Source organism: Fundulus heteroclitus, chromosome 8 (genome assembly GCF_011125445.2).
Source record: "Fundulus heteroclitus isolate FHET01 chromosome 8, MU-UCD_Fhet_4.1, whole genome shotgun sequence".
NCBI lineage: Eukaryota > Metazoa > Chordata > Actinopteri > Cyprinodontiformes > Fundulidae > Fundulus > Fundulus heteroclitus.
In genome coordinates, this window is record NC_046368.1 from 25,183,233 (window position 1) to 25,210,145 (window position 26,913).

The 26,913-nt window shown below is 40.2% G+C and overlaps 2 protein-coding genes across 7 annotated transcripts in view; both read left to right on the forward strand.

Moving 5' to 3' along the window:
- The first annotated feature begins 2,341 nt into the window (after positions 1-2,341).
- dck (deoxycytidine kinase) lies at positions 2,342-6,919 on the forward strand. Its single transcript, XM_012853016.3, has 7 exons — positions 2,342-2,544; positions 2,849-2,964; positions 4,251-4,444; positions 4,636-4,783; positions 4,911-5,026; positions 5,983-6,082; positions 6,666-6,919. Exons 1-7 carry the CDS (start codon positions 2,454-2,456, stop codon positions 6,690-6,692), a joined length of 792 nt encoding a protein of 263 aa, XP_012708470.2. The 5' UTR covers positions 2,342-2,453; the 3' UTR covers positions 6,693-6,919.
- A 1,701-nt stretch (positions 6,920-8,620) lies between these two features.
- The window catches only part of LOC105918027 (electrogenic sodium bicarbonate cotransporter 1), a 51,067-nt gene continuing 32,774 nt past the window's right edge, over positions 8,621-26,913 (forward strand). For all 6 annotated transcript variants that reach the window (XM_012853007.3, XM_012853009.3, XM_036140418.1 and 3 more), the window contains exons 1-3: positions 8,621-8,947; positions 18,247-18,320; positions 22,253-22,429. In XM_012853007.3, coding sequence (XP_012708461.2) covers positions 8,928-8,947; positions 18,247-18,320; positions 22,253-22,429 — 271 coding nt within the window. In that variant the 5' untranslated portion in view covers positions 8,621-8,927. The remainder of the gene's footprint in view (positions 8,948-18,246; positions 18,321-22,252; positions 22,430-26,913) is intronic.

Here is a 26,913-nt window from a genome sequence, read left to right on the forward strand (position 1 = left end):
GTTGTCGTTTTTACAAAATGACAACCAAAAAAATCAGAAAAAAAATCAGAAAATCCATTCTGCATTACAAACTGGCTTAAAGTACCACCTTTGCACACCTACAATTTTGCATATTCTTTGCAAAATAGTTCTAGCAGGTTGAATAGGGTGTTGGTAACCGTACATTTTCACGTCCTGACAGGTTCTCAGCTGGATTGAGTTCTTGAACTTTAGCTGCTCCATTCTAACACGTTACTTTGATCCAAACAACACAATAAAGCTCCGGCTGTAGGTTCTGTTGTCCTGCTGGAAGGTGAACCTCCTCTCAGTTCTCAAGCCTCTAGTAAGTTTTCTTCCACGTATCAGGCTGCATTTAGCTCCATCTATCTTCTCATTAACTCAGCCGGGGATAAGCTTCCCCACATTGTAACGCTGCCGCCACGGTGTTTCATGGTGCGTTCACAGCGATGTAACGATTTTTGTCTCCCAAAATACAAGATTTTGCATACATGCCAAAACATTCAACTGTCAACGTGACCAGAGCACATTCTCCCTGTCCCCTACATGACTACTTTTCTTCTCCCCATTTTCTCTAATTCATTATTCAACCATCACCTGAGCTGTGGATCTCTCCAGCTTCCCCAGATTTACCAGAGGAGATGCCCATGACTTGGCATTTTTGCAGCTGTGCCACACCCTTCATTTCTGCTGATGGATTGAACAGTAGCGAGTTGTTTAAAGCTTAGGATGTTGGTTTTTAGAACCAAACTCTTCTTTTGACTTCTCCACAGCTTTCTCTGGGACCTGTCCGCTGTTTTTCAGCATCTTTATGACGATTAAAGGTAAGCTATAGTGTGTTCTCCAACCAAACTCTGAAGCCTTCACAGATCTGCATTTTTTTTATAGAGATTAAACCACAGAGGGAGATTCTATTTTCTAATTAGGTGACCTCTGAAAGGAAGCTGGTTGCACTAGACCAGGGGCCTACAGCCTTTACAGTCTAAAGAGCCATTTTGCCTACAGTCCACTTCTAATTTTTGATAAAGATATACTGTAGGAAATAATTTGTTGTTAAAGAAATGCCCTTGTATGTCTATTTTGAGGTTTAAAAAAAGAGGATCAACGTAATGTTGATATTTGTGGATAATGATGTAAAGAAAAAATCATAATTTCCAACATAATGAAGAAATATTGATTTAAAATTAAATATTACTGGCACGAGCATCATTCTGTTGTAAAAATTAAAAGCAATTATTCCAAGAAAAAAATGCTAAAACATGCATTTATCTTTATTACATTTAAATACCATAATAAAAATAGAATTTGTGGCCAAAGTTATTAAGAGCTACTTTATACTCCAGAGCCACAAGTTGCAAACCCCTGCACCAGACTTACCCCTTTATGAGTATTGGTAAAGGTGGCTATATAGGTCCGAACAAATATGAGAAGCATGTGTGTGACGAGCTGTGGGATGACTTTGTGGAATAGTCTGGAAACAGAAATAAAACAAAGTGCTAATATAAATCAGTTTTTTTTTTTTTAAAGGTACAAAAATATTTTTAAACAATTGGAAGGAAGAGGAAGTATGTTAACGGAGGATGACGATGGTTGATTGTCATTTTGTCACTAACTTAGTAATGTACCGTATATATTTATGGGGATAGTTTCTAAATATTTATATTTACAGGGATATGTATGTAGTGTACATTTAATTTTGTGACTATATGTTTATATGGATATTTGGGAAATGTATATATGGCATTTATTTAGAAATATGTATTATGTAGTTGGGATATATGTGTGTAGTTACTAACTGAAGAGTAGTTAAAAAGGGTGGGAAATAAAAAAAGTATTGTATTTCTTCCCAATCCTTTTTCGAACATGCAGTGTTTCGCTATCTCTGAAGCGCTTTGTGATTTATTATTTTTTATTGTCATATATGTACAAATAGTGACATTATTTTTTTCTTATATGTATACATGCTCGAAATTAACTATTCACTAATGTCTAACAAAGCTCTGATGCCTTCACGGAGCAGATGCAATTTTGGAGAGACTAAGTCACAAAGACTTTGAGGTGTAGACCTGTATCTCTCTACCTAATATTAGAAAACTCATATTCTAATCAACAATATAAACAATATAACGTCATCTTACTTGTGAAAAGTTATCCCTCGAGCCCTGAGGTCAATAGTCCGTCGATGTAAACAAAAATAAACCGCACAGTGCTAAGGCATCATTAGTGTGTTCAGCTTGAATCGGCAGGATTGGGTAGCAGGTCGACCGCCCCAAGATGGCGGTCGTAATTCCTGCGCAGCGACAGTCAATGTCTATGAAGTCGCACACCCGCTGCTTCCGGACTCTCGCCGCCAAATTTAAGACAACAAGCCGTCCTTCTCGCCAGCTGCAGCTGATCACAAAGTGCTCTCCTTAATTAGCCGGCCTAGTTTAGGTGGGAATATCCAGTCTTTGAAGATGCCTGCTATACCGAAGAGACCCTGCCCCGACCCAATGAATGTCTCCATGGAGAAGAGAATAAGGCGCATTTCTATAGAAGGCAACATAGGTTAGTGTAGCCTGCTGAAGGTAGACGAGCCAATATAACTTTTAAAGTGTGTACTTTAAAGCGTGGATTAAGTCATGTAGGAGCGTGTCTTATGTGGCCGGTGCTTGTAAGTGTGTATATACTAGTTGCGTGTTTATAAGTTACTGTGGATCTAACGATGTTTACCGCCATTTTCAGAAATATTTCTGCCTAATCCTCTTTAGCCTTAAAGCTGATGACTAAATAATTATATTTTATAGTGTACTTTCATATTTATATTACGCTTTATGGCCGAAGTTGAACTAATACATGCTTTGTTGCGCAGCGGCGGGCAAGTCTACCTTTGTGCGCCTCCTGGAGCAGGAGAACGCCGAATGGGAGGTAGTACCGGAACCCATCGCTAGATGGTGCAATGTCCAAACAACAAAGAGCGACTTTGAGGTATTTCCCTACAGCGTTGTTTCACAATGAACCGAAAAGAACCCCTCGATCACAAAGACAAAATTTCACCCAGAAATATGAATTAATGAGAGCAGTGTCGAGTCTGACCTATAATTCAGGGGTGAAGGGTCCTTCAGAGGGCACAAGGGCGCCATTTGGCCGTGCCTAGGGCACTGGGAGAGCGTTCATCTGTATTTAGAGTGCAGCTGCCATCTGTCCGCATTTCTGCGTTGGTTACAGTTAACATGACACACCCAGTGGCTTTCACAACAGTTAAACATGTCATCGGCACAGAGATGCACACCTGCAGCTTCACGGCTCAGTGCTTTAACATGCACACACATTGCTCTGCCAGCAAGAAACCGATTGGAGAGGTTATATACCTAATTTAGCCTTAGGCTAAAAGTAACCAAATGATGTAGTTTAAAAAGGAGAAACGGGGATGGTTTTAGTCAGATTAGAAGAATCAGGTCAGCTGTTTTGAATAAAAAAATGTATTTTATGATTGAAGTTACAAAGATGAATTCACTAAAGGTGTAAATTGTGCAACCTGACATTGGTGGAATAAGTTGACAGCACTGAGCCATTTATCCCAGGAGCTGCAGCTCCTGCTGCCAATTTGGGGGGGGGAAGAGAGGAAGACTGTTTCCTACAGGAAAATATTTTTTTATAGTAGGGGGGGGGGGGCTTATCTGGTCTAACATGCAGACCAAGGAAGGTGGTAAAACTGTGCATTTTTAACGGGGAAGTGATTTACATGAAATATGCACTAAAACGCAATCTTTGATTAATCTATTGGTGTAAAAACCAATGAACATGTAGGGATTCTGCAGGGTCTCCATTTCTTACAAGTTTTAATTTAAGTCCTCAAAGACTTGAATGCCGATTTTCCACTTCAGTGACATCTTAAATTTGTACATACCACCCCCTTCATCATAGAAATGTTTAATATTTATTTGAAGTTGGGCGACCCAGTTGCAGAGGCCAGAGGGTTGGGCAAACCCCAATGCAAGCTGAAATGTATATTTAACTTACTGCTGTTATCAAGTAATTTAAGCTATCATGCAGCTGCTAGGAATCACTATAAAGTGATTTGGCTTTATCTTATATTTAAACACGTCCCTTCTCTTTTGTTTTGCCTGACATGCTCTCTTCTATTTCCCTGAGTTTGTTTCAGGCTGCATTTTTAGCGTTTAACCAAGATAAGCGTCGATTATTTCTTTTCTAAGCTTAAAGCGGAGTTGTTTGAGGGACACCTCTCACACATTCTTGAACTCCCTCTTTAGGAGCTGACCACGTCTCAGAGGAGCGGCGGGAACGTGTTGAAGCTGATGTACGAGAAGCCGGAGAGGTGGGCCTACACCTTCCAGAGCTACGCCTGCATCAGCCGGGTGCGAGCCCAGATCAGATCTGCAAACGGAAAGCTGCGAGAGGCCGAGGACCCCGTGCTGTTCTACGAGAGATCCATCTACAGTGACAGGTATCGTTGATGATTTGTGACTACTCTGTCATCCGACTTCTGAAGATGGGTGACTGAAATTCTCCTGCTTTGGTTCTTGAAGGTTTCATCCAGGACTTTTGTTTTTATGGTCTGTTTTACATTAATGGAGAGCCTTGTTTTCAGCATCAGTAACATGGGCATTCCTGTCTCCCGTGCGCCTTATCCCTCAGGTACATCTTTGCAGGCAACCTGTATGAGAACGAGTGCATGAATGAGACTGAATGGTCCATTTACCAGGACTTGCATAGCTGGCTTCACAACCAGTTTGGCAAGCAGATTGAGCTCGACGGCATCATTTACCTCAGAGCTTCACCAGAGGTACTCTTCCACTCACCGATTTACTCAAATAACATTTTAATTGGGGAAGAAATTATTTTTGGGTTTGACTTGTTGGGAGTTTTAAGCTGGTGTAAACAAATAACACACGTTTCTGGCACGTCTTTAGAGATGCTTGGAGCGGTTGCACAAGAGGGGAAGAGAGGAGGAACAGGATATCCCCCTGGAATACATGGAGAAGCTCCATTACAAGCATGAGAGCTGGTTGCAGAATAAGACCATGAAGTGAGTCAACACGTGCGTTTACCTGAACTGGTTTGCTCCAGGCCCCGTTTACGCGACAATCCTCCATTTAAAAACAGGATTGTTTTTTTTTAGTTTCTGTTAACGCATCTACATGGTATTTTAACTGCGATCTCCATGCGCAATAATCTGCTAGAAGCTGTAACTTCCCTGCCACGCCACTAGTGGGCGATGTGTTCTTAGAAACTCAATGACAGACGCTTAGGTACAAACGCTGATTTTAAAAAGGCACCACCATTAAAACTTTCAGAATGGCAGGGACTTTGAATTATAAGAGCAGCACTGTGGTTTTAAGCCCATCGACATGTTATGCTGCGCGTGCGCATTAATTTCTACTGATTGCAGTCATACGTGAGCCAGGTCGTCCCCATACAGCCAGATTCTGTTTTTCCTGTCTACATTAGAATGGAGACAGATTTTTTTATTCATTTTATTTTTATTCTTCAATGAATCAATTTTTATTGTCAATTACAATTTGCATTGCAATCGAAAATTCAGTTCCAGTACAACCGTCCATCACATACGCTTAAACAAACAAACACTGGAACCCATTTTTAAAAGGTTCAGTTTTCAGAGAAAACACACGGCATTGTATTGTACACAAACAGTAGAACCACTTTTTTTTTCATTTTAACCCCCCCAAAAATGTTGTGTGCACAGGGGCTTAATTGTAGGTCTGCATGGCGGCTGATTTTTCAAACTACTCTAGTAGCGATGTGAGGATAAAGGTCTAAATAGTCTTTTTTTTTTATTTTATTTATTTTTTTGAAAATGTACAGACATGATTTAGGACTTGGATCTCCAAAATATTGTTAGAATGTCATCTTTGTTTATATGTATAAACGTGAGCCTTGAAAAGCACAGAATTCTGATATAGAAAATGTGAATCCAGGGATGTAACTTGTTAAAAACACTAACAACATGATCTGCGTCCACAGCATGGAGTTTGAGTATCTCAGCGGCGTGCCCGTCCTGACCTTGGACGTGAACGACGATTTTAAACAAGACGATTCCAAGTGCGCCGGCATGATTGAGAAGGTGCGTAAAGGTTATTTTGTAAGACTGGAATAATACAGCCATAGTCTTTAAAACAAAAGGAGAGGAAAACCTGTAAAAATCAAAACAAAATATTTCTTTGTTTAAAGTCCCTCAACTACTCTAATGGTTTGAGGTGAAGTAGAATCAGTCAGATAGGAACTAGCAGGTCGGACCTCACAGGAAGTCAGAATGGGCCAGAAAAAGCTGATCGGTGACATTCTAGTCCCATTCAGGTATTTTTGCACTTTTGAGGATATTGGTGGGATTTTATAACACTGACTTTAAACCACCTGTTCGAGGCAGAATGCTGTTATGAAATATGCTCTGCAGAGGCTGTGTTGTGATGGAAACTCACAACATGGTGTCAGATAACTGAGAAGATGCTTATTGAGCAGTTTTATGTTAATTGTAAACAAGGACACATTGAGGTCTAACCTCAACTCAAATCAAAAACTGCTTATTGAGCTGAAAGCCAGACGGCGGGGCTTTCCATCAAGATCAAAACTGAAAGTTGACAATATTTTATTTTTTTGGTGACCCTTGTTATATTTTCTGACTTTTTTTTTTTTTTTTTTTTTTTTAGGTGAAGGAGTTCCTGAGCACATTGTGATGGAAAAATGTATCTGGTGCCGAAGGGGAAACACGTTCCTGGAAAATTAAGAACAATGAAATAACCCAACAATTATCACCTCTTTTTATTACATTGTGTAAATGATCTGAAAATCTGCACTTGTTTTATTTTTTTTAAGTCTTGCTGTTTTCTACTTTTTATGTATTTTCTAAAATGAAATGAGATTAGAGGTCCATCCTTTTATTAAAGGCTGTAAACATCTAATACTAAAGTGTGTTTGTGTGTTTATCTTCCCAAATTGCTTTAATGGTTCTGGTGTCACTCATCTTCATACACGGTACCTCTTAGATCCTCTTGAGAGTTCGGGTAGGTGTGTTCGCTGGCCGATGAAGCACGGCGACACCGTTGGCATTAAACCGGGTATTGATATTTTTGGCAGAAACACAAGGAATATTCTGAAGACTGTCAGAAGCACTGACTTTAGCTGCAGTTTGTTTCTTTGAATATAACCCAAACTTGAATCTGCTTTTGCTTCACCAATCTGAAAAGCATATGGTCTTCACTCAACGTGCACCTTTTTCTGCCACACTTTTTCCTTCCATTCAATTTTCCGTTCATATGCGTTGATGCAGCCAGCTTCTGTAGCAATGACCTCCTGTCGTGTACCTTGCAGAGGGTGTCGATGACTGCTGGACGGCGGTCAAGTCAGCAGCCTTCCCCATGATTGTAGGCCCTAGATTTTCTGTTTAGAAATACCGGTTTTGTTATTGCTCATATTTCTGGTCTGTCCTGCAACCCCATACGCAACCAAAGTTTCTGGGCTCTGTTGTCAGAAACTTGAACCAATAATTATTTCTGATATCTTTTGATCTTAATGGGTAATTTTTCCAAAATTTTCTGGTTTAAAAAGTAGGAATCCCTTTTTCTCCAACTGAATTTGTAAACAAATTATTTTTAAAACATGACTTTTATTATACTCCAATTATGGCTAAAGGATATAAAGTGCTTATCACGATTGTCATAAATGAGAGTGCACTTTATGCCAAAAAACACTGAAAAGGCCTTTCTTGTATGTGTTTTGCAAACTAATAAGTTTTATAAACTTGTAACACTTCATGATAGGATGAGCTTAAGTCCTAGCAACCAAGAGTCAAGATTTCAAATTAAAGGCGGTTATGCAGTCCAGATAAAGATCACTAAAATAGGCCTCTAATTTTAGATCTGAATTTGGCACAAACTTCAGCATCATCACCCAGCTCTATCTGCAGTCTGGTGCCTATTCGAGTGATACCGCCCTGGGCAGAAAGTCACATTGCCCATATCAAAAACCCAATAATATACAAACTTAGTTATATTGTAAATAACTGATGGACTTTTAGTTCCAGTAGGTGTCGCCAGTCTCCATTACAACCAACTCACTACTTTGGACTCCTCAGTTTGCCTTTACTCTGTAGATTTAACAAAGATATCTCGAATTAACAGCTTTAGTTTCCCTTAATTACTTTTTTTTCATTGCATTTATAGAAATACTTTAGCAAGATTGATCTTATAGACTTTTTTTTTTTTAAATTGAGAAATAAAATGTTCTTTATGCTTCGATAGGAAACTTTTTTTTTTGACCAATCTATGATTTGCTTGAACTTCACTTAGTAAAGTGCCTTGAGATGACGTGCGTTGTGAACTGGCGCTATGCAAATATAATTTAACGTATACACGAAACGTTGTACACATTACCGCCGTATGACGTCACGTGTCTAGAGTCATTGCGCAAAGTACATAAGTTATTTTTCATGCTCGGCGGATTTTAAATGTGAGCGAAAGAGGAACAATTTGTCAAGTGGAGGCATCTGGAGCGCCACCCATGAGTAACTTTTTTTTTTTTTTTAAATGACCTCCGCCCCCTATCGGCGGCGTCACGCAGGAGGCGGGATGGGACGTTAAATGTGGAAAACAGACACGCACTCAGCTCACGGAGACTCTCCACGCTCCGCTGTCCTCCCAACATGTTGGCCCGGCACGAGTCCAGCTAGATGATGACCGCGCGTCCTCCTGTGCTTAGTTTGCTTTGTCGCGTCAAAGAGATCATCCCCGCCAGATAGCCCGCAGCTCATCGCCTCCCGTGTTTCTTTATTTTCTACTTTTGTTTTATACTTTAGTTGTTGTTTTTGTAAGAGAAGGTGAAGGCTTCCAGATAACGCGACTGGAACTAAACGAAGACATCTGCTTGGAGAAGACAACGCGACCTGGTCATCTTTGGGGAAGAAATTTGTCGCCATGAGTTCCGATAAGAGCAAGTAAGTTCACAATCGACTGGGATTTTAGGGGAGAGAAAAAAAAAAAGTAGAACCTGAAGAAGTTTGCTCTAAGTTGTAGCCACACGCGGGGGCAGTTGTGACGCTTTATTTATATCCTTGGATCGGGAGTAAATTGGATCCGATCCGTGTAGTTTATGGTCCTGCGCCGCATTGGAGTAAAGCCAGAAAAGTGTGGATCGTTGGAAAAAAACAAACAATCGTGATCGGAAAAATACTATTCATTGAAGAAAAAAAAAGGCTCCCTTTGGCTGCAGATAAGCCACTCTTCCTGCACCGCTGTGTCTGTCGACGCACGGTAATCTATTTTCCGAGAACCTGTCACTTTCAATTAGGAAGAGAAAGACCGCACAGACCCAGCCGTGGATGGATCATCTGCTGTACATCTCTATGAATTAAGCTGTGCGTGCGGAGCCTCACAGCGCAGGCGCAAGGATACGAGATCAGAAAACTATTACCCGCTGGTGTTTCTGTTTTTGTGCTTTATTTAAACAAATTTTCAATAGAACCAACATACAGTATATCATTATTCAAAAAAATGGCAATTAAAACGATGAAAATTGTGAAGGCAGGACAAGAGACACTAGAAATTGAGCACAAAAACCTAACAAACACCATATGAGGCTTTCTCTATATGCTTAAAATGTTCTTAAACAGACACCTGCAGGTCTTTTTTTTTTCTTAGCTTGTTTCAAGTTCTACATTCATTTCCACCATAATGAATGTACAGTAGGCTACATGGGAAGCTAGGTAAAGGAGCCAATATCCAGGTACATAAAGTGTAATTCTTTAGAATAGGTTTCCATTCTGTCATGAATCTCAGTGTTCTTTTATTAAAATGTGTTAATTAGATTGGTCTCACTGTAAACAATGTGAAGCAAGAAGGTCCCGTCCTAAATGAAAACAGAATAGGCATCTAAACCCAAGTCTTAATTTTGAGGATTACTCCACATGGCACTAAAAGAAAGGTTGTCCTCAATTGAAATACCAAGACATGTATGAAAATTCACAAATTTCATATTAGTACCTGCAGTGGACAAAAAAAAAAGCTGGAAACACTGAAGAGATTTTGTTTAAAATGTACATATCCTTAGTTTTTAAGCTTTGAGTACCAGTTTAAGGTGGGGAAAAAGAGGTATTGGGATAATGTCTGGCACAGCCAGTAGGCCAACTAGGTTTGGATGACCGTCATCAGCATAGAGACAGAGGGATTTACCATTAACCCAACCCACATTAGGGCTATTAATTGCCAGAAAATTGTTGAGACTTAATACAGAACCTGGAGGGACGCCTTTTGTGACAATTGGATAATAGGGAAAAGAAAAAGTACTGTCTTTTAAAAAAACAACAAAAAAAAAAAACCTGCTTAAGTTACCGGCATAAGACATCATGATCAACGTCGCTTTTCAACCTCTTATTGTTTTCAAAACAAGTCTATAAAAAGTGCGTTTTCAACAGTCTTCCGCATCCTAGGCTGGTGATTGAGAGTTTAGATAAAATGAATAGTTATTTCATTCAGCGGGGTTACCATCAGTTAGTAAAGGAGGTATATGGGCTATTATCCCAATATCTAGAATAGTAGTAGATTGAATGGAAAGATTAAAAAAACAACGCTCTGTCCATACAAACACTGAATTGTTATGACATATGGATCTGTTTATGTAGCGAGTAAAGTGTGGCAGGTGAGGATGTGTTTGAGAGTTTTCAGCATAGATGTGAAATATTTAAGTTCCAGGTTGTTCAGTCTTGTGGGTTTGATACAAACTTTGACTGCAGTATCAACGTCCCACCCCCAAACCATGACCAATACTCCCATAGATGTTAAAAAAAAACAAAAAAAAAACCTTGGATAAGATGCCTTATGCGATGCCACCAGATGTACTGTATTTTATATTGACTTATAAATGGTTCAAAAAAAGAATAGATAAAGGAACACTCTCCATGATAATTGTGTCTAGATGACAAACTATAGTGAACTGATTGGATTTACAGAAAAGTCTGGTTTGTAGCTTCAGCGTGTGCTCTGTGTGAGTCAGTAAGTGCGTCCTCATTGTGCAATACCTGGCACAACACCATGACAAGTCAGACTTTATTATTACCGTCAAAAACGAAAATTCCCAGTAGTCAGATCAGACTTTTTCCCCACCAAAGCACCTGCTCTGCACCGGTTGCGTCATATTTCTCATCTTACGTTACCTATTGCATCTCCTTGGGATATTTGCAGGGTGGGGTTTAATTCTCTTCAAAGTAAATACGGAGCGAAGAGTGACGCGTCTGTGTGGGCGTATCCAAACAAAACTTGATTTCTCGCTCTCCTTTGTCTCCAGTGTAGAGCGTGACACGTCGTTTACAGCTAGGAAATGTTTTTCTCTTCCCTTTTCTGTCATATGTTTCCTTGCAAACTTTTTTTTCTGTGGGTGTGAACTTGACTATAAAGGCCTTTTAAGAAGTTCTTCAAAGTTGCGCAGCCTCTTAATTCGTTATTCACTCAGATCTTCTTTGTTGAAAATTGAAACAGTCGAGACACACCTGTATAGCAGTTTGTGATTTATTGTTTGGAAGGCACATCACTTATTTATTTATTTATGAAATGTCTTAGGATATAGGCCTACGTCTTCTCCACTTTGTCCTTCACATTTTCCCTCACAAAATAATTATAAAGCGAACTTCATAGATCACATTCCCTCCCCCCAACAAAGTATTTTTTATTTTTTTTAACGTTGGACATCTTTAATAAATATAGTTCATTTACGAACCAGCTTGACAAACTGTTTGACTGGTGTAAGATTCTCACAGGATTAGCTACAAGCTATTAGCTTGAATTGCTAATAGCAATTAGCCTTGGAACCGGCAGATCCTGCTGGTTTTTCATTTTGCTGCTAGAAATATGATCAAGTTGGGTCTAATGTTTTTCCTTAATCTATCTTCCAACTTCAGGAGTAAAAATATATAGCAAAAGCAGCCACTGGTATTTTCCCAGTTCACTCTTGTGCACTTCAGTGTCTTTGATGGGTTATTTTTGGCTATTTGGGTTTATTAGTTCTATGTTATTATTAATTTACTACCACTAAAAGCTGCACCAATGCTACTTGCATCACAGATTGAGAACAATAGTTGTAATTACTCAAGTAATCTTTTTATTTTTTATTGTGACAAAGCTGTTTCATGGGATCTTCCTCGACTATTTTGCAATTCACTTTTTTTCTTAACCCTTTGAATGTTAGCTTCTATGTGGGTTATGTGTAATCTATGGCTTCTTGTCGAAGCCTGTTACCAGTTAAATTTGTGAAATTTGACTTGTGGTGTAAAAGAAACAATGCTGAAAAACATATCAGCTGGTTGAATTTTGCACACGATGTGATATCACAAACTCGCCCACAGCATCACATGACTGCAGGCGATGTTGACATATAGATCTAATGAGAGTTAAAATTCACAAAAAAAAGCTGAATGAGGAATTTCCCAGAGCGTGGAAATTCTATGTGATGTGTTTGCATTGTGGTTATTAAAATAAAATGTTTATATGTTCTAATAACAGGCCTTTTGAATTGACATCCTGCAGAGATTTTGGCTATTTTGGTTGGCTAAGCGTAAATGTCATCGCCGCAGGACTCCTAACTTATTATTGTACAGCTTGTTGTCCTTGCTGAACCTCATGGTAAATCTAGCTGACTGCTGGGATTGGGTACGTCACTCTGTAAAGAGATGTAGATGATCCCTGATCCCAAGGATCCCTGATCCTGCCTTCTCAGGACCTGGCAGCGTGATCCAGCCTCAGAAGGCCAACATGAAGCAAAGCATAAACTTGACAACTGCATTTGCTCTGACACGAAGTAGCCACAACAGGAAGCGAACGAGGAGATCGAGATATACTCCGTAACAATGATGTGAAGGAGATACGTGTCCCCATGCCTTAGCCTCTTTTTGACTTTCCTGAGTGATGCTGAAGAGAAGAATTCAGGTTTCCTACCTGTTGTTTGTGTAGCCCACGCCTAATTCTCACAGTGGCCGCATTCTTACTACCTCCGCTGCATCCTGGGTGTCCCTGCACCACCTGTGGTGGTTTTCCCCTTTATTAAGTTCTCCCTGTCCCGGGCCACCATGCGAGGTGATTAATGCTGCTCCATGGCCAGCAGTAAACCTGAAACATGAGCCTAGTTTGCTCTCCTGTGCAGCGAGTGGCTTTCTGAAAGGCCTCTTCACTGTGCCACATGACCCGTCTCCATGCACCTAATCTCTGCATCCAACACACTTTTCTACTTTTGTTGCAAAGGTGAAGCAAAAAAAGAAACCGTTCAGCTTCACCCTTTGTGCTTCGGAAGTTTCTGTGCGGCCGCAAACGAGTTTTGTTGCCATTCCTCGTACAGATAAGTAAAAAGTCTTACTAAGTTCATCTTTTATCAGGAGCATAACCTCACATTGACATTTCAGAAATACACAGCCTTTGATTCAGTACATTTATTCAAGGGGAAAAAAGATCTTGTGCTAAAAATATTTTAATTCCGCAGCGATACAGTTTCTGGTGCGTAATGTCGCTGAATGTTTGTTTTTCTAAATTCATACTTTACTTGTTTAGGTTGCTCACAGTGTCTAGGAACGTTCATTTAGTAATTCGTGACTCCCTGTATAAAATGAGGCCCATTTCTTTTAGCCACTGGCTTCTATGCTGGAAGAAGACCCCAAGTCTAGCTCGCTACCACCGCCTTCATGGAGGTCTTTATAACAAACTTTAGACATCTTAGGAGCAGGTAGTGTTTAGGAGGGATGCCTGTCCGACCATCGCAAGCATAAACGTGTTGAATTCAGTTAACTCAACTGGGGCTTTAGGTTGAACTGTGTAGCTTTGGTTAAATGAGACTAAAACTGAGCTTTATGGCAATAAACACTTATGGTGGTTTTAGCGGGAAACACAGGATGAATAAGTGGAAAAGCCTCTAATACCCTGAAAAACCACATGTCCAGTGTTGAGGACAATAGAGGATCTGTGATGATGTGAGCCTGCTTGGCATTGAAAAGCCAGTGAAATGTTTTTTTATTTCATCATTTTTATTTATATGTTGTTGTTTTTTTAACCAGAGGACAAGTGTTGAGATTTAAAATGTGATTTACAAGAATGTTCTGACCAAGGTGACAACACTGAACTACAACTCCCTCAAAATATTTTGCACACTATAAAAGCAGCAGAGGTATTACTATTGTAATGTATACTGAGTCCAATGACACGTGATAGAGTTCAGTCTAACAAACATTTACATTCACATTGTTTACAGGTTGATTAAACACACTTCATTAAATGAGTTATTCGCATTTTGGAGCAGATTTCCACATTGAGGGACAGAATATGTGAACAATGTCAAGGGAGAAAACCCAGAATAGTTCTAGAAATAAGGATATATCGATGGTCTGCTCTTTTGTACCAAAGATTCGACATAGTAACGAGTCCAGAGTTTTAAAGTTTGTTGAACCTTCTCCTAAAAGGTTTATGGTAGACTGCATCAGGAACATAGAGGCACAGTTAAGAGGCGATATTTACATCTCCATGATCAACCAAGGGCAAAAACGTACCCTTTGTTGGTAAAGTCAAAGTTAGCAAAACTGAATTTACCATCTTCTTCATAGGAGACTTAAAGGGGCCTAGTCAAGTATTTTGACCATATAAAGAAAACACAAAAAACATATATTCATCTTCAAATAAAACAATATACGGCAATCGTTCGTCCTGATAGTTTTACTTTGTCTGTTTTGAGCCTAAGAAGAACTTTGAACCGGGCACGATCAGCAGACATAAACATTGCTGTGCCATCTCCCAGTAGTACCACGGAACTATCGGAAAGCAAGATGGCGACAATTGACACAGCTACAGTATGGACCAGTAGACCGTTCTGCAATGCCTCTGAGTGTAGTGACAGCTCAGTGTGGTCGCAGACTAACCCAATCTACAGGGTTAGGGTTACTTGACCTCTTTCTTTTCACACCTCCACTCAATGTTGCCGACTCGCTTGGCTCCATTGTTCCTCCCTGTTTACTCATTGCACGCCTGTGCAATATCCTACTTCCTGTCATGTGGTCTTGTTATGGTAAACGTACTCAAAAAGTGTTTTGTTTACTAACAAACAGTGTAAAGCACAGAAATGAAATCTAATAACCCAACAGGGCATGATAATTTAATCGGACAAGAGTGAGCTACTGGCGTAGAAATTCATAAGGTCATGGTACGCGACTAGGCCCCTTTAAAGGCAAGACATCATCAATTGAGCTTCCTACGTACTGAGAGGCGGGGTGAGAAATGGAAAATTCAAAGATTTTAGTTTAAATTGAACAAGTCAATTCTGTCTGCGTTCAAACAAATTTGGAATTGCACCAAAATGATTGTTAATACTGATATAGCACCTGATTGGGTGTTGTTGCAGCAGGCTACGTCACAGTACCGTTGGGATAACAATGGAAGTTAGACTGTTAATATATGAGATGATTATTGGTGGCTGCAGAGCTGATCTCTGGGGAACAAGTCGGGCTTTGAGAAGGAAACTACAGCAAACACTTTAAGCTTTCACACACTGAATTTTTTTTGCTGACATAATAACCTGCAGCATGTTTTAACAGTTCATGTTCTTTACTTGTGGAAGCCCAAAGATTGTATTAAATGCCTTGGTTCTCCAAACCCAAAGCGGCTCTTCTCGGGATCTTTCAACAGAGTGAGGATCTCAAGACATGCAAATTCCACCTTCTTCCACGACCGCCTCAGCCCCAGACCTAGATCCCATACATAAAACCTGTGCTGATGAATATAAACAGCGCTGCAACGGATTTACATTTAAACTGTGTCACTGGGTCTGCTCAGGAACAAGATCTCCACAAAAGATAACAGTGTGACATAAGCAGGTCCTTGAAACAAGTGGTGTTTGCAGTACGTCCTGTCCTGTAAGGGGGGGGGGGGGTACGTAGCTGGCAGGAGAGGAGGTGGAAAGTAACTGGCAGCTAGAAGCTAGCGCTGAGTCTTTCCATTTAATATAATGTTGTAGTGCAACTGTTGTTTATTTAGCAACAAACGGAGGGCACAGAGATTAATGACATCCATGCTTTGGTCGTGATGTCTTTAGTTTAACAGCAGCATCAAACCTATCCATGTTCTACTTCCATCGACACATATCCAGATAGCATAGCCTCATGGGAAATTCAAACAAGTTCTCAATGCAACTGAAGGAACACGCTGTATTCTTCCTGGCTTTGTTTACAGTATTCAGCGCTGCCCCACTCCCCTTAATTTGCAATCACACCCCCCCCCACCCCCCCTCAGCTCATAAGTCCCCTGTGGCTAATTGCTGATCGACTGATATCTTCCCCAATAACCTCAAGTGAAACTTAACCGAGAAGGACCTGTTAATTTGATTCTCACACACCTAAGTTGGGTCAAAGTGGCCTAATGGGATACGTGGGTGATGAAAGGTTTCGTCTGTGGCACTAAGAAATGCTTGTGGTAGACCCATTTTCTGTTTATAGAACAGGTTTCTTGGCTATTTTACGTCATGTGGCCTAAAGCACCCTTTTATAGCCTGAATGTGTGTACTTTACTAGACGAGGGGGAACCGAGTTTCTTCCAACCTTACAGGAACATCTTTTAAGCAGCTTGATGGAAGGAATGAAGTCTGAAACGGAGGAGAACGCCTCTGATGTTGTCTGGGCTTGTATCCTTGTTTGTGCCCAAGATGGGCCTTTTTAAATGTCATTGAAAAATGACTCATTATGCTATTTACTCCTTACCCTATGTCTGATACTGATGCATGTGCTGGCAAGTTCTGATACTCAGGTGTGTCAGTTGTGCTCAATGCAGGGAAAAAAAAGTGTCTAAATTTTAAATATCCCTGTTTCATGCTGCAGTTTATCTGAATGAACTTGTTCTTTTGTTGTGGAAAGTTGTCCAGTGTTACCAGCTAACTAGTTATGGTGTTAAATGGCAGGTTTTAGCTTTTTGAGTAGTTTTATTACATGCTAGGAGGCAGTTTCGCTGTCCTCACCCATTATTGTTTAATTTCAATGCCAAGCTATTCTAGTTAATTGGTAAATGAGGTTTTGATTCAATGAACATGTTCCCATAATTTGCGTTGCAAGTCAGTATGGGTTTGCTGGAAGCAGATCCCATCTTGCTTTCAGATGCTGTAACCTGCTGCCACAGAAGTTTCCAGTTACCATAAAACGGAGAAAAAAAAAAAAAACTGATCTGTAGCACTCATCACAAAAACATGCTGGAGCACGTCGCCATCCCATGCCTAGACGTTTTTTTTTAAATCGCTTTTATTCCCACAGCTTGCGATTCTTGAGGCACTCCAGGGGCTTTCAGCTGGGTTTCACTTGGCTTCTATTATACGCTTTTAAATTTCTAACGCTTTTCAGCAAACGTCCGAAGAGTGAATGAGTCAGTATTTTCCACAAGAAACTTCAGCATATTTTTTTATTGGGGTTTCATGTTATAGACTAGCACAATGTATTTAACAATATGCGAAGCAGACATAAAATAACTCATGGAGGAGTTGCAAAGATCGTATCAACGTGGAAACGTAATCGGGCAAGAATGCAATAATAGTTATATCGCTGAAAGAAAGCCTTAAGAAGCTCTGTTTGCATCCGGGCCATGTTTCCTACATGCTAGCATGTAAAAGAAGTATGTAAAACAAGTTGATCTGGTTAGACCCATATTAAACTTCCTGTATCTCATGTGGTATAGGTATAGAACTGCACATCACCCTGAAAACAACACTCCAATGGTGGAGCGTGGTAATGGCAGCATCATTAGGAATGCTTTTCCTCATGCTGTAGACTTGAGAATGGGGCAGATGGTCACCTTCCAGCTTGACAACCCTTAATATGCAGGCCAAGTTACAATATAATAATTTAGATCTAATTATTTCCATTGTTTAAAATGACCCAGTCAAAGTCCAGACCTAAATCCAACTGTGAATCCATGGCAGGGGCATTCACAGACACAGTCCATCCTACCTGTTTAGGCTGTAGGAATTTTCCAAAGAGCTGGTAGAGACACACCCCAGAAGACCTGCAGCTTTAATTGTAGCAAAACGCAACATGACTAAATGTGGACAAAGTTCATGGGTAACGAATAGTTTGAAAAAACGTTTTGTGGTAAAATTAGATTTAGTCAAATAAACGTTTTTGAGATAATGACTGTGCTTTATAGTGAAGACACCAAATTATACAAAGTTGCATGATTTTTTTTTTGTATTCTAATTACCAGTTTTTCTCTTCTTTTTTTGTTTTTTGTCTACCAGAATGGAGGATGAAGCGGTGCTGGACAGAGGAGCGTCTTTTGTGAAACATGTCTGCGACGAAGAGGAAGTAGAAGGTAGGAAGATAACTGCTCTCAGACCTATTTTCCTACTGGTGCACGTCTTAAAGCTGTGCTTTTCACGCACAGTGTATCCATACTGTTGGGTTCACCTGAGAAAAAAAGGTGTGTCATCATCATCCCACAAGTATCGGTACAGGATTGCACCTCAACAACAGATGCAATTCTTCTAGGATAACATTTTGTTGCTCAGGATGGCCATTCTAATCCTTCTCACTATTGTTTGTCAGCTAAAGCCACAGAGGAATCCCGAGGCACCCACATGTATTTACTGAGACATTCACATATTTCCCCAAACCGCCACTTAAAAGGTTCACACAAAGAGAGACACGTCAGGGTTCTTGCCGCTTTTGTCCCCCTGTTTGCCAGCTCTTAGCTGCTCTGTCTGAAGGTCCAGCGTTGGATTTTATTTAGTCTCAGGTGAACATCGGTTTCTGCTCTGAAGGAAAACTACGATGTAATTAAAACCTGCAAGACATGCTTTTGGTATGCAGGGCTTGAACAGATAAAGACACGGTTGCTTCAGCGCTGACTTAGTCAGCTGATCCCAGTATTTGTAAGAGTTTAGCTCTCGTCTTGTCTCTAATTGCTTCCTGGACAGTATAAATGATCATTTCCTGTTAGAGGCTCCGTGTAGGGAGCAGCCGTTGTCATGACTGATGGCAAATTTGATCTCCTTGTCAATATTCGTGGCTTGCGCATTAAAGGAGTGGTTCAGAGTTTTATTTTTGAATGCAGTTCTGGTAAAATGTTAATCTCCAAAGTATTCCTTCCCAGTAGACAACAATAGTCTCTTGGTGTCTTTTTCTATTATATATTCCGGTTAGTCAGTCCCACACATCGTCGTTAACATCTTGCCTAAGAGGAGCCAAAACCAGACCTAGCGCCTATTTCTGAATATTACAGTGGTTTACACTAATGCTAATTTTGCTAATTCTTCGGTTATTTACAGATAAGCCAATGACTATTTCTACGGGAAAGGAGGTAGGAGATAGTGTGCCACCAATTATCTTCCTGTGTGAAACATACTAAAACATGCAAAGAGTTTCCATTAAGAGTAACTATCTGACAGAAAACTAGGGCAATATAAAATTCAATTAACAGATAAAATATCTAATATTTTTGCTTTTTACATCCCTTTACATTCATGATAGCAAGCCACTCTGACTGGACACCATATAGTACCTTACTTTTGTTCTTCTCAGTACCACAGGAAGATCGATGGTGGCTCACCGCCTCTTTCCTCTATGTAAATAATCATTAGCTACTCTTTAAATAATTACCCAATGCAAGTGGGATGATCATTTAAAGGGTCATCAAATGCCATCCTCATAATGCACTTTGATGTTTGTGAATTGGTTGTTTTAAGATGGCAGAAATCTCCTTTGAGCTTGGCTCCTCTGGACCAGCTGTTAGCGTCAGCCTCCAAGACCAGCTAATCTGGAATCATACTAAATAAACTTACAGAGAGAATAACTACTTAAAATCTGTTGCTTTAGACTTGGATTTAAGCACAAGTTCCGATCTGAAAACGGTCTACAAAATGTTCTGTTGTCACAATTGCAAAAATAAGATCATTTGTCACCCATGGAGATGTAGAAACACTGATAAATGTCTTTTTGTAACATGCCAGTTGGATCACTGCAATGCAATGCTTACTGGCAGGCGAAGGAATCCAAGGGTAGACTTTCTGCTGCTGGAGGGCACCTGACTGGAAGAAAAACGAGTGAACATCAGTCCCGTTTAACCTGCGTTACTCTAGCCAGGGCAGCTGGACTGATTTACGCAGTAAACACGGCATATCAGAGTTCAAAGCCGCCGGTAGAGACTGATTTCAAAGGAGGGACTAACAGGATCAGCGAAAACAGAGTAGAAGCTATCAGATAACTATGGATGTGATGCAAACTCCCAGCAACATGCTCTGTTTTAGCTCCTAGAGCAGCCAGTGGTTGAGTTTTTAAAGATACAGCCAGCTTAATCAGGACATTATAAAGGGCATCATTAACACATTGCTCAATTGGGGCTGCCATCTTGTAAAGAGTGACGCATTGAAAACTCCCGCCTCCCGCGCTGTGATTGGTCCGGTAAGTTTTAGACCGGAGAGTCTAAACCTGTCCAGACCAACAAGCTGTTTATTGAATACACATGGCGTGAGTCAGTCTGCATCCGAAATGTTATCGTTATAGCTCCTGTTTCTTGACGTTTCATGGGGTGAACAGTCAGAACTCTATCGTAGGTAGGAAAGGAGTTTCGGACAGCCTTTAACTCCGATGTCCTTACGCAACGGAAACGCACATGGATGGTGCGAGTCAAATCAGGGCCTACAACCTTCCGAAAAAGAACTACAAAAAACACAAGTTAGACAAATGTAGCGAGGCTCTCATTACACAAACCAAAATATATGAAGGTAAACTTATACAAACTTTCTGGTTCTAACAGTAAACAGTCCAATTGCTTGTTATTATCTTCTTAAACAGAGTTGACATACAGGCGATGATTCAGTCTTATTTCGTTTAATTTCATGAATAGGTGTCAACACAAAATATGCAAAATAAACAATTTCTACAACATAAATAACTAATGAGAGTTTAGTTTTCATGGCTAACGTATGTATATATACAATATAGTCTTCCCCTTAGCGTCTTCAGTTGATCCAGAACGCTGCTGCTCGTCTTTTAACTGGAGTTGTGAAGAGGGAGCACATCACCCCTATCCTGGCTCCCTGTGCATTCTAGAGTTAATTTTAAGATTCCTTTTATTTGTTTTTAAAAGTTCACATGGTCTTGCCCCATGAGCTGCTTCACCCAGCCTCTACTCCTCGTTGCTTCAGGTCAGCTGACCAGCTGCTCCTGGAGGTACCGAGGTCTAAGCCTAAGGTCAGAGGAGACAGAGCTTTCAGTGTTACCACTCCTAAGTTATGGAACGTTCCATATTAGAAGTGTAGTTTCTTGTCCACTTTTAAAACTCGCCTTATGACACATTATATTCCTTGGCTTTTACTGTAACACATGTTACAGACTTTTGCTCTTATACCTTTTTATATTTCTATTGTAATATCATTTTAAAGATTTACTGAATATTGTCTGTACAGCATTTGTCTCAGGTGCTGTTGTTTTAAAGTGCCTTTTACATAAAGGAGTAGTAGTATTTCATCAGATTACAGCTGCCGATTCTATTGCTTCCTCTGATTTAAAACTTTACTGTCACACTTTCTACCGGATCTTATTTTGCTGTAGACAAAAAAGGCAGACATGGCCATCAAGGCACGTAATATGTGAAAGGTTACTAAATGGTGCTCAGGACATTTTCATTAATTTGCGTGAGGTGGGCTGTGCTTATACATCATGTCACACAAAGGATTCTGGGATTCCTTATAGCTACTTAGCGGCGTTAAGGGACATTGCAAGGTTCCTATGCCAAAGGGGGTTATGAGAGTTAGCATACAGGCTCCTTTTCCTACCTCCTTCTCTACTCACTGCACTATTCGGACAGCACTTATCAAAGCCACCGCTGGGGCACTTCCGCTTTGGCCGAAGTGTCCTGACCCAAAAGACGTTTTCGGATGCACCCTCAGTCTGGCAGGCCAGGCTAGTGTCACACGGCCTTCCTCTTCAGATAGATTTTTAACATCCTTGTGTTTGAAGTTCTGTATGGCCTGGAACCTGCTTGTACTACAGGCCCTCTTTGTAATTATATACCATACAGAACACCGCAGGGATTTACCACCAGTTTACCAAGGGTTTTAACAGAACCTCACTTTAGAAATTCTGGGCTTTACGCCTAAAGATGAGTATATGTCTCATACAAAGCCAGATTACTTGAGTCTCTTTTTTTTCCCTTTGCTTTCAAAACAACGTGTCTGTTTCCTGTGTGTTATTAAATAAGGTCCTGATGCCTATTCCTGGTGTGTTTGTGTGGTTCTGCCACAGGTCACCACACTGTGTACATTGGCGTGCACGTCCCTAAGAGCTACCACCGGAGGAGACGCCACAGACGGAAGTCGAGCCATAAGGAGAAGCGGGAGCGGGTCGAGCAGATTGTGGAAGCATACAAGTCCAATGTGGAGAGCGTGGATGACCCCACCACGAGTATCCTGAAACCTCTGAGTGAGTACAGCACCAACCGACTCCGAGATCTGCCAGAAAGGTTCTGCGTGCAGAATGTGGCTCATAACTCCGACATTACTACTTCATAATTTACTCAGGAGTCATTTGGATATGTTTCAGCATCTCAGCGCGAAGCGTCATTGGCGTTTCTGCTGTTAAGGAAGCTGAACAAAGCCGATGGAGCATGGGAATAGGAATGGGAAGACGGCACAAGCTAATCTTAAAATGACACCCCGACTGGCCTATTGTGTGTAAAGTTAACACAAAGACAGGTATTCCCTTACACCTGGGTGCTTACCTCCAGTCTCTGGGGTTTGTGGGAAAGGATTTCAAGCAGCTAAAAGCTAAGTAGATAGAGGCAATTAAGTAGTTGGTCAGACGTTGGAGATCAAGTCAGAAAATTACAGCAATTACTCAAGATGGATGAGGGGATCACTACAATTAAGACAAACCATGTGAAAATTCTCCGGTAAAGAGGAATTTTCTGTTGCCCTCGAAACATATTTGTCCACGGAGTGACCTGGATAAGGAAATGTCCATCGGGGTTGGAAATACTATATATTGGTCTGCTGCTGAAAAATTATGCTAGATGTCTTATATTTAAATTGACAGGGAAGTGTTTTTTGAAAGAGACTCTCCCATAGATGCAGTTTCTGGCCAGTGTCTTTTTGTATTGTTTAATCAGAAACACTGACTTTACCTGAGACAAGCGAGACATGCATACTTTAGATGTTTTCCTAGGTTCTTTTGTGACATCTGGGTAAGGCCTGGTTGCGTTCTTGGAGCAAATTTGTTTGTTCACCAATGTTTCGTGTTTTCTACATTTATGGACAACGATTCTCTGAAGAGCCAATGTGCTAAAAATAGCCTTGTAACCCTTTTCCTGACTGATAGATGTCCATGACTTTGGACATCTATCAAAAAGCAAAAACTGACGTCTGTGATGTACATCATGAACAAATTATTATATTAAAAACTAAATAACTAAATGAGCTATGCTGGTGGGAAAGATCCAACAACCTTTGAATTAATGTTATAATTTGGCATCAGCATAGACTAAAGGATCAATTTACTGTAATTGTATAGGGGGATTAGTGTAGCCCCAAGAGGTTTGGCCCCAAACATTATGACTGCAAGGCATATAATTATCAAAGTACTGGAATTCACCAAAAAAAATCTTGTAAGAGTCTGCTGGAGGTAATTGTTAAGGTATTAAAAAGTCATACAAGCTGGATAAAAGGAAAGTCTTTAAACTCAATGGGACGCGTAGGGAAAAATGAAAGGATATCTGGAAGTGGCTGGGATCTAAGTAAGGTGGCGACTAGAACGATGTTTAAAGTTCAGAAGAGTTTGTGAGGATCTTTGCGACGAAATGATCAGATTATAGGGCAGAAATGAAACAAAACCGGTGACAGTCATGTCGAGTCAAAGGCAAAGCAAAGAGCCAGCTGACATAAAAGCAGCCAACTTGCCCACAAAGCCTCACTGTGTAAGAGTAAAGAGGTGTGTCCCCAAAATAACAAAAAGGGTCCATAATTTAACTTCAGAAGTCAGTCGTGCCACTGTGTGGAGGAGTGAAGCATCAGGACAGCCCGCCTGGAGGAATGTCCAGCTGTTCTGTCTTCTGACAGCTGTTTTATCAATGTGTAGCAGCTGTGGCGCCCACATGATTCTTTCAGATCGGTGGGTATTTACTATTGTGCATTCTGTCTGTATTTTAAATAAAGACGCATCTGAAACTAGCTGGGCTTTGGCTGGAAGAGCAAAAATCTAGACAGTATTTTTGAAAATATACAGAGAAATGTCCGGGCTTTTGTAACTGAGAAACTGGTGAACAAAAAGATCTCAGTTTTAAACTTAACCCAGCAGATTTGCTTTCCTTAAATCTTCCCTATCGTGCACTTGTCGCGTCAAGCTGTTGTTCTTCTACCTCGATTGCAGCTGACGTGCTTTTGAGTAATCCTCTCTTCTCTGACGCTGTAATCCATTGTTGCGCCTCATGGTCTGGTGTCCTGCAGCCTGTGTGCTTAGCCATCCGAACATACCTTGATATGATAAGTAGTTTGTGCTCATTAATCTCCCCATCTGCATGTCACAGGTTCTGTTTGATTGCTCTGGATGTCATTCATGCCTCTTAAATTTAGATTATCTGCTGTTAAAACTTTGTACATCCTCGACTTCATGTACTTCATTAAACGAGGTTGGATTTTTTCTCTTTGAACGTTGATCAGAGTCCCTTGTCTTGCACTCTTCTCTGCAGCTCACCCCACAGGTTTTCTCCAGATTTAGGTCTGGTTACTGACGAGTCTCATTTTGAGTTTCTGTTTAACTCCCTTAGATGGGAGGATGTCATTAGGCCGTGCGCTCTAACAAGGCTCCTGGTACTTTGTAAAAGAAACAGGCCCAAGGGATCATACATCCCCGTCCATCTCTAACCGTGACCCTGGGATGCTGTTTCACAAATTCATTCTTTGTTTTACTTTAACCCAGCGGGGTCCAAAGTGCAGCCCTGAAATGATTTTATTTGGCCCCCGATGGCAAGTCAAGAATGGTACAAATTTGTCCCGCCAGCACAAGCTAGCTTTTTTTTAAGGTGAGATCTTCTCTGATAGATTAAAATGGGGAACGTGGGGTACAACACACAGTATTCATCTTTTATCACCCACATTTCCTGCTGTCATTTTGCTTTTATAATATAATATCTAGGACAACAGACTTTTGGCAACTTCAGGAAACTCTGTGCCTTTTATTTTAATAAGACAAAAGTGTGAGATCTGTTTTTTTTTTTGTTTTAGATGTTCAGTGATTCACAGTATATTGCTGAGCAGCGAATCACAGTAAACCTATGTTAGTGTTCATAAATGAAGGAATTTTTAAAAAAAAAAATTTTATTGTCTCCTGCGAGTACTTTCAGCTTTTGGAAAGCGTGGCAAAAAGAAGTTTGGACATTCCTTTATACCCACCTGGAGTGTTTTCTTTTGCCTTTACTTTTAATCTTAGGCTCATCTAACCAAAACACACAGTTTCCGTTAAGGTCTTCATCTTAAAGCAGTGTTTAGTAAACTTCACACATTTGTAACAGTGGGACAAAAAAGGCTGTATTGTACAGATTCTTTCAATAAATTAGAATATCATTCAAAAATTTATTTATTTCAGTAACTCTGCAAAACACATTATGTAGATTAAATACACACAGAGGGACATTTGCAAACCTTTTTATTTCTGTTAATTATGGTGATTTTGCACTTGCTGCCAATTAAACACATCTCATATCAGAATATTGAAGCAAACGTTTTGTTGGTGCCATTTAAAATAAATAGTAAAACAAGAAGTTGTAGATTGTTAATTAAAAGCTCCTAAATACTAATTTATTCAAAGCAAATTATAAATTAAAACAATTGTCATTTAATTGAGCAAATTGACTCAAATTAAAGGGTAGATTTCTCTAAATTGTTTGGTGTGAGGTTTTGTTAGTGTAATAATTTTTGTTTGTAAGATTTTGCACATCTCTGCCAGGGTTGCCATTAAGCGTGTAGGGGTCTGTACATCTGAGCTGGAAAAAGAAATTGTCAGTGTCTGTATGTGTTTAAATCAGCTCCTTCTTTAAAAGGTTTACGATCTGGAAAAGTTGGGTCATGGGTAAAAACATATGGCTGTAGGAAGCCATTTAATTTAGCAACCTTTAAAATGTATAAAAGATTTACAACTGCTCTGTCTCACTCTGTAAGCAATATTATGGATTTTAATGTTTTCTCATGTTACTTTAAATATATTTACGGAGGCCTGGTAATGACGGGATTGACATAAAGGTGCTATCTAAAGAAAATACACAGATCCACTTCAAAAGCAATAGTAAAAGTTTCGCCCATCGGCTCATTATTTGGCTGGAAAACTGCACGCAGTAAGAAACAAGTGTAACCAAATGAAGCAGTGAAGAGCGACTGAAACGGAACATTAAACGCCTCCCGAACACACTGGTGCATATGCAAACGGACACAGACTCCCACTTTCTTATCGGACTGTATCTCTGCAGGAAATCTGAAGTGTAAACAGTGTTGTAAGGTTGAGTGAGAGGACGGACTCTTGTGTATGAAGAGCCACTGCTGGAATAAACATTTTTCCACTGTTGAGCCGTGAGCAACCTTGGTGACCCCATGGAAAATATGCGATGTTGGCTTTGGCCGTTTTTGCCTTCTCCTGTCGTGCCATTCATACGCCCCTAGTACTTTCTCAGGAGAAATAATTAGGCCACAGAGATAAAATACAGATTGGCCCGTTATCTTAGATTGCCTTTGAAAAACCTAATATGCAGGATGTGTTTAAAATGTAGAATTGTTATTGAAATGGTTATGCCACAATCAGATCAGATATGTGGGTAGCCTTTTTTTGTGCGGTACACGCAGTCCCGACTGAAAAAACAAACACTTGTAGACAGTGCATACAGAGCCTTCCACGTCTTAGATTTTCTGCTGTTTTGACCTTTA

What these genes read in the sequence shown, in the direction of transcription:
- dck (XM_012853016.3), top strand. Translation starts at nt 2,454, where the DNA reads ATGCCTGCTATACCGAAGAGACCCTGCCCCGACCCAATGAATGTCTCC. An exon ending in CAACAAAGAGCGACTTTGAG is followed by an intron (nt 2,965 to 4,250) that starts GTATTTCCCTAC and finishes CTCCCTCTTTAG; the next exon opens with GAGCTGACCACGTCTCAGAG. An exon ending in AGATCCATCTACAGTGACAG is followed by an intron (nt 4,445 to 4,635) that starts GTATCGTTGATG and finishes CTTATCCCTCAG; the next exon opens with GTACATCTTTGCAGGCAACC.